At 41.6% G+C, this 7,429-nt stretch overlaps 1 protein-coding gene across 1 annotated transcript; it reads right to left on the bottom strand.

Annotated features, from left to right (window-relative positions):
• Window positions 1–3,257: 3,257 nt before the first annotated feature.
• LOC131691839 (esterase E4-like) lies at window positions 3,258–5,475 on the bottom strand. Its single transcript, XM_058978511.1, has 4 exons — window positions 5,230–5,475; window positions 4,910–5,176; window positions 3,851–4,857; window positions 3,258–3,786 (listed from the first exon to the last, which is right to left on the bottom strand). Exons 1-4 carry the CDS (start codon window positions 5,419–5,421, stop codon window positions 3,486–3,488), a joined length of 1,767 nt encoding a protein of 588 aa, XP_058834494.1. The 5' UTR covers window positions 5,422–5,475; the 3' UTR covers window positions 3,258–3,485.
• Window positions 5,476–7,429: the final 1,954 nt, after the last annotated feature.

Raw genomic sequence — 7,429 nt, 5'->3', positions numbered from 1 at the left:
ATGTCGATGATCTGTAACTGATCTACGCAAGCAAGTCGACATGCTGTTACTCAATGGTGGATTCGAACTCCACAAATGGGCATCCAACGAATAAGCAGTACTGGAGGATGCCCCACCGGAAATCGTGCTGTACAAGGGTCGGTCGACCTAGACCGAGATCCTGCACTACATCGCTTGGACTGCACTGGGAACCGTCCACCGATCAACTCCTCTATCGACGACAAACGCACCGCTAACGAAACGCTTCACATCCTTCTGGACCATGAAGGACGACCACGGCAAGATCGGGAGCTGGGACGACGAACTACCACGACCGCACGATTTGTGCATCGAGTGTTGCATTCTTCCTTCCAATCCCATATCAGTACAACTGCATTTCTCTACCGACGCTTCAGAGCACACATGCGGTGTGTGTGTGTCTATGTCGGCTCAGTAGATTCATATGGTAGAGTTAGGGTTGCCATACTGCTATGCCCTTCTGTCTGAACTTTACGAGGTGAATATTCTTTTAGGTTGATTCGGTCATCGTTTTAAGTTAGCTTAGATGTTCTCCATCGACCAGGACAAAATTCGTGGCGAATAGAGTCTCCAAGATTCAAATCGCTACACAAAATTGCTCTTGGAATCACGTGGCACGACAGAAGATTCCAGAAGACCTGAGTCCTATCGGCAGGAACCCTTCTCTAATGCGATCTCAAGCGATCTGCTGGAAGGCCAAAGTGGCCCATTGAACAACACGACGACATTCAGCATTCTGAAGTTCTCGTAGAAGCACGAAAAACACAGGTAACGGCATTCGGCCAAACGGCATTCGGTCAAACGGCATTCGGCCAAACGGCATTCGGCCAAACGGCATTCGGCCAAACGGCATTCGGCCAAACGGCATTCGGCCAAACGGCATTCGGCCAAACGGCATTCGGCCAAACGGCATTCGGCCAAACGGCATTCGGCCAAACGGCATTCGGCCAAACGGCATTCGGCCAAACGGCATTCGGCCAAACGGCATTCGGCCAAACGGCATTCGACCAAACGGTATTCAGCAAAATGTCAAATGTATTTGGTCAAACGGCAATCGGCCAAACGGCATTCAGCCAAACGGCATTCGGCAAATTGGTATTCGGCCATTTTTTGGTGTATTTATGTGTTATTGGCACAATTCTATGTTATTTGGGTGATTGTAAAGCTAGGCACAGACCACATATCGTCGCTGTTGTGCTATCTTATGAAAAACGCCATTTTGGGGTGAACTGAGTTCGATATACCATATTCCTGATCTAACGAATCTCTATAAGATGGCGTTTCCAGAATTTTAAAATTTTGCTTGGTTACTGAAATATAGCGAGAAAAGTGATTAGAAATTGTGAGTTTTTTGGTTAAAATCATTATGTCTTGAGATTGGCTCAAGTTATAATGAAGTTTTAGTTGCTTTTATATGTAAAAATGTCGTAGGAACGCAATGGCTTAATCATTTTCAAAAGAATAATACATATATTGGGAGAAAAACGCAGTTTTAGCTTTAAACTGGTAATATAACATATTTGGCAACACTGTAACCAAAAATAACTTTTTTTCATCAATACACACCTATGACACGTGTGAGTGCGATTTTTGTTCACATTTTTAGTGAAAACTCGCAACATAGTCAACCGATCTTCGTAATATTTGAGAGATTAAAACACAATAGGTAGAATTTTAATACGGTCATACACAACCACATATTTTATGTTTGTAGGCTAAATGAACCATCAGTAGACCGTATTTGACCAGAGCACAATTTTTTGCTTCTGCGACTCACTCAGTTCTATAGCTTACTGGTAACCAGTAAAAGTAAACCGTTTTGTGCATGAAGAGCACGATACCTAACTTTGAAAAATTGAAGTTTTTGTGTTTCAACTTCCTTTCGTCAATATCTGACACTGATTTGGCTCCAGATAATGGTTCCAGTCCAATTGGCCGAAAGCCATTTGGCCGAATGCCGTTTTACTGAATGTCGTTTTTCCGAAAGGATCATTTATCCGAATGCCGTTAGGGCGAATACCAGTTGACCGACAAGGTAGTTAGGTCGATAAGGTCATTCGACTGAACGACACTTGGTCGATTGCCGTTTGACCGAATGTCATTTAGTCGAATTCAGTTTAATCGAAGTCGTTGCGAGATATAAATTATTTGTAAACTCGGAGTATTTGGGAATCTCAGGCGGAATGGTAGATCAAAATATTCATGACTTAAGTTATTCCGTCGGGCGTTGCCAAATATCTCAAATAAAGGCACAGATAATTACGTCAAAAATTAAAAATGAATTGTATTTTGTAACATTATGAAAACAAACACAACATGGAATAGCTCCAGACTGTTTAAATTTCTTTCGATTCATTTTTCTGCCAAAAAAGTTTAAATTGAAGGAGCTCCTCATCTCGAAAAATGAAGAATATTTTAATAAATTTTATTACAATGGATAAACATTTCTTTAAAACATTATGCTTATAAACCCGAAATGAATACATGTCGACCATCAATATTTCTCATCTTCTTTATAAAAACTGATGACCTTTCCGAGCTCTATAAATGATATGAAAAAATAGCTGAGCTTTCCTGTAGACAGATATAAAAAAACAAATGTATTGAAAGAACAGCTCATATTCAAAAGAAGGAAAATATTCACATAATGCTTAGACCAATAATTACAACTACTGCAAATTCAAGAATAAACAGTATTCAATTTAAGACAAACAAATAACATTCGTCACTGATTAGGTCGTATCCATTTATTTCTCAATTACGGGTATTCAGTAAATGGAATGGGCATTTTTGTGAGAATTAATTTCGGCAAAATAACCCTTGAACCAAAACTAAATGGCCTAATAATTTAATAATTATAGCTTTGGGTCAAACGGCATTCGGCCAAACGGCATTCGGCCAAACGGCATTCGGCCAAACGGCATTCGGCCAAACGGCATTCGGCCAAACGGCATTCGGCCAAATGGCATTCGGCCAAACGGCATTCGGCCAAACGGCATTCGGCCAAACGGCATTCGGCCAAACGGCATTCGGCCAAACGGCATTCGGCCAAACGGCATTCGGCCAAACGGCATTCGGCCAAACGGCATTCGGCCAAACGGCATTCGGCCAAACGGCATTCGGCCAAACGGCATTCGGCCAAACGGCATTCGGCCAAACGACATTCAGCCAAACGGCATTCGGCCAAACGGCATTCGGCAAATTGGTATTCGGCCATTTGTGGTGTATTTCAAGGCAAACTTTTTGAGTTATTGCGTTGGCTTTTTTATTAGAAAAGTAAAAAGCGAACATGATATATGAAGTATTTTTAAAATAGTTTAATAATAAATTCTTATCTAGTGAACACGAATTTTTCTAGCAAGCACTCACTAACTCAAACTATTTGAATATTTTTAACAGTCAAACTACCCTTTAAAAACTTTAATTACTAATGAGTAGATTTTCAGGGAATACATTTCTAACACTACTTACTCAAAATCTACTAAAATGTTGTCACTAACATCGGTCGTCGTTATATCTATCGGTCGCTGGGTGACATCGAACTTTGAAACGTTGGCTTTTTCCACCTCAAGTTCCTCCAAGTCGCACTCATAGTAATACAAACACTGATAAATTAGCTCCCAGAATTGAAAGAACGCATCCTCTGTGTTGTTATCCGTTCGTACCTCAAACGATTCATCAATGTTCAAAAACTGCGGATGAGTGAAATTCTCGTTGTACGCAGGCCACAGTATGTTGGAGAGTTTGCTCTTTTTCGGAGTGGGATTTCTGTAGTTTCAAAAGAAAAAGCTAAGCAATCATGATCGTCCGCGTAGTTACCATAGAAACTTACCCATATTTCACGAAATTCGCTACCAACTCAACCGTTCTTTCGTGCACTTTCCATTCCGTCCGATACTCGCTCCTATTGGCTAGGGCATCCTTCAAAATGTACGGAGAGAAAATATAGCCCAGATCGTCACCGTGAACCGCTCCGTAACGACTGCCACTGGTTTTGTTCTTGTAGTATTCGTTCTTGTAGTAACCGAAGCGACCGTCGAACTCAAACCGAAGATAATAGACTGGAGTCGTATCCAGCTGCTCCGCTAAGTGTCTCAGCAAGCGCTTGATAGGGTAAATCAAGTTGGCCATGTTTGCTAGCTTGCGGAAGAAATTAGGATCCCTCAAGGTTCTAACTTTAGTTATTAACAGTTTTGTGACGTTTTTGAGCTGTTCTTTGTTATCGTTGTTGGGAAAATTGTTTCCCATAAAGTAAAAGTCGGCGTAGTGCAGAAGAAGCTCAAACTCCGTGGCCGTGTGTTCGATCATGATGGGAACTTCGTTGATTGGTTTGGTTAGAACTAACGCATGGGGTGAGGTAGTTATGAATGGTTCCGGGTCGTCATCAGTCTCCACCGTTGGAATGAAACCCGGATAGAACATGTTGAAAAATCCGAACGTGTCGAATCCATCCGTGAACATGAACTGTTTGAAGTTCATCGCTTGAAGCTGTTCAATTGTGGTTACATTGAATCTCGACGATAGCTCATCAGCAAGTGTTTTCGGATGGCGGTAGATTGCCCATGGTGCTATCATGGAACCTCCCAGAGCAATTATTTGATGAAAGAGTCCCTGAGTACTCTCAGCGTACTGGTGCAGGGTAACAGAACCGGCGCCAGCGCTTTGACCCATCAGAGTAACCCGCTTGGGATCACCACCAAATAATTTGATGTTTTTTTGAATCCACTGCAAAGCTGTCCTCTGATCTTTCAACCCGAAGTTTCCGGTGATGTTCAGTGCGGGATATCGAAGGAATCCTAACGTGTAGAGCCGATAATTGATGCTGACTATCAAAACACCCTAAACGATAACAGATTTCAGTTGATGTCTTTGAAATTAACAATCACCTTACGCTATCTATCAGTAGATCGACTCCGTACTCAACGTCCGTGAGAGCAGATCCTGCCATAAAAGTTCCACCGTGAACAAACACCAAAACCGGATATTTTACGTCACCACTGCTTCCATTCCCGGCGACAAACGGTGAGTAGATATTCAAAAACAGGCAGTCCTCTTCCCCGATTATGTCCACTGCTTTGTTCATGTCGATTCTTTGTGGACACATATTTCCTGGCTTTGTGAAGTTCTGCGGACCCGTTGTGTTGTGGAGGATCGGGTTCTGAAACAATAATTGTTTTGAATTTCCGTACGGTATTTGATGGGTATACTAACCTTAAATCTTAGTGATCCTATGGGGGCTTCCGCATAGCGAACGCCTAAATAGACACAATACGGGACCTTCGTGAAGGTCTCATTAGAAACTCCCACTCCATAGCTGGTGGAGTCAAATTTAACCACACATGGATTTTGCGCTACATTTTGATCCAGAAACAACGCTACAAATAGGACTACCGCTATCAACATATCGATTAGTTATGATCACACAAACTAGCCAGCTCCGACTGATTCAAACTGATTGTCTAGACTGCAAGAGCAAGTGGCTGAATCTCGTTCAGTTTCTCCTAATAGACAATTATGTTACGTATTTTGATATATAACTGATACTGGTAGGCAAATCGTTCTGATTTATTGTCGTGAGACGGTTCAGATCAATTGCCAGTTATTAATAGAGCACTGGAGCAATCAGTGGACAAGTTTTATCACATTCAACTGAGTCAATTTAGAGACCTCATGACTCAAGCGCAAACGAGACGTTCCAAATGTGCATCCGAATCATCGGCTAAACATTTTCTACTTGAAACAAAGCCGCAGATTGTATAAACAACTTTATCATCGATGAATGGTTCAGGTAGGGCTATGACTAACAAAAAAAACGTTAACAATGATTTGTTTTGTTGTCTCGCTGCAATCGCAGATGGATTTGGGAACTTTCCCGATGTGACGCACCGCTCGATACACATTTTTAGGGGCTCGTGAAAGTGCAAACGAGGGCGGCAGTGTCTGTCTCATTTATTTGCTGTTTGTTCAATATTCAGAGCCAGTTGGATCTGCTTCATCACGTGTGTTTGTTTAATACGCCGATAAAATCTATAAAAGACTTTGAGTTGTTTGAAAACGGCTGTCTCAGTCTTTTAGAGCAAAACGATGGTTGTTTACTGCCCGACGTTTCGGCCTTGTGGTGTTGGCCTTTTTCAAGGGAAACTATTTATTTAAAAAAAGATCTTTAACAAAAACTATACATTTTGGAAAACATTGCAAACTCACTATAAGTCTATCGTTTTTGTTTGAATGTCGCTGTCCGACGATACGGTGTCTGGGAACTATTTTTTCATGCATGAATTTACTGTGATGTACGGTACAAATGAGAGTCAAAATTTTGAAATATTACTTTGTGTAGACTTACTATTGTATGCAAAATATAGGCTGAATTTGCATTGGATAAAGATGGATGTCACTACTGCACTGCTATAACGATTGTTTTGAAAACCTATTTTGATGTGTAAAGCTTAATCGATACTATTTTGGCCCAAAGTCGAGAAATGAGCTTTTGTTGTTACAGTGTTGGTGTCATTAGGAGAACTTTTAGATTTCGATCTACTATTGCCTGTAATGGTTTTAGCTGCATGTAAGATACCAGCGTAAGTTGTGTTGAGGCCCTGTACGTCTGTACGATGATTTACGGTGTTGGGTGTGTTGGCAATATGACACATCTCTAGCAGTGGTAGAGCCGAAGATCGGAATGTGCGATAAATGATTTTCGTTCTCTCCAGAGCAAAGCTGTGTCCTAGGTTGATGGTATGCTGGATGAGCGCCGTTTTTTCCCCTAGTGATGCTATTTCTTCGACTGCGTGTGATGACGGGTTGTTAACCAAACTGGTGTATTTGTTGATATTCGATATATGTCCACTCAGTCTGGTTTTCAGCTGATTTTTCGTCATACCTATGTATGTCATGCTACATGTATCACAGGGTATGCTGTAAATGACATTTGATTGCTGTAGCGGATTTACTGGGTCTTTGGTCTGTTTTAATACGCTCTTGGTGGTTCTGATCGGTCGGTGGACGAATTTTACTGTTGGGAAGTCTGACTGTAAAGTTGATGTGATGTGTTTGCTCAAAATCGGAATATGCGGTAACGATCGGTATATGGTTTGCGGGGTATCTCTGTTGGAAATGATGCTGGTTGCTCGAGCTGGGTCCGGTGGAGTTTCAGTTGATTGTATGCTAGTATGTTGGGTGATCGACTGATGTTGCTGCGGTTTAGGATGCTTGGCATGGAATCTATTGATTAGCCGGTTTATCAACGCTGAGGGGTAATCGTTTTGTTTTAGATGTTGATATATGAGATGTTTCTGTTGATCTGCTGATTTGTTTGTGGTGAGCGTAACGATGCGTTTGATGAGATTAACGGCTACATTTATTTTAACGGATGTTGGGTGGAACACCGGACCCAGCTCGAGCAACCAGCATC

Source organism: Topomyia yanbarensis, chromosome 3 (assembly GCF_030247195.1).
Source record: "Topomyia yanbarensis strain Yona2022 chromosome 3, ASM3024719v1, whole genome shotgun sequence".
In the NCBI taxonomy this organism is placed as follows: Eukaryota; Metazoa; Arthropoda; class Insecta; order Diptera; family Culicidae; genus Topomyia; species Topomyia yanbarensis.
Note: the sequence above shows the minus strand (reverse complement) of the source record. Positions and strands in the feature narration are given on the sequence as shown.

What these genes read in the sequence shown, in the direction of transcription:
- LOC131691839 (XM_058978511.1), bottom strand. Translation starts at nt 5,421, where the DNA reads ATGTTGATAGCGGTAGTCCTATTTGTAGCGTTGTTTCTGGATCAAAAT. An exon ending in TAGGATCACTAAGATTTAAG is followed by an intron (nt 5,177 to 5,229) that starts GTTAGTATACCC and finishes TTATTGTTTCAG; the next exon opens with AACCCGATCCTCCACAACAC. An exon ending in TCGATCTACTGATAGATAGC is followed by an intron (nt 4,858 to 4,909) that starts GTAAGGTGATTG and finishes GTTATCGTTTAG; the next exon opens with GGTGTTTTGATAGTCAGCAT.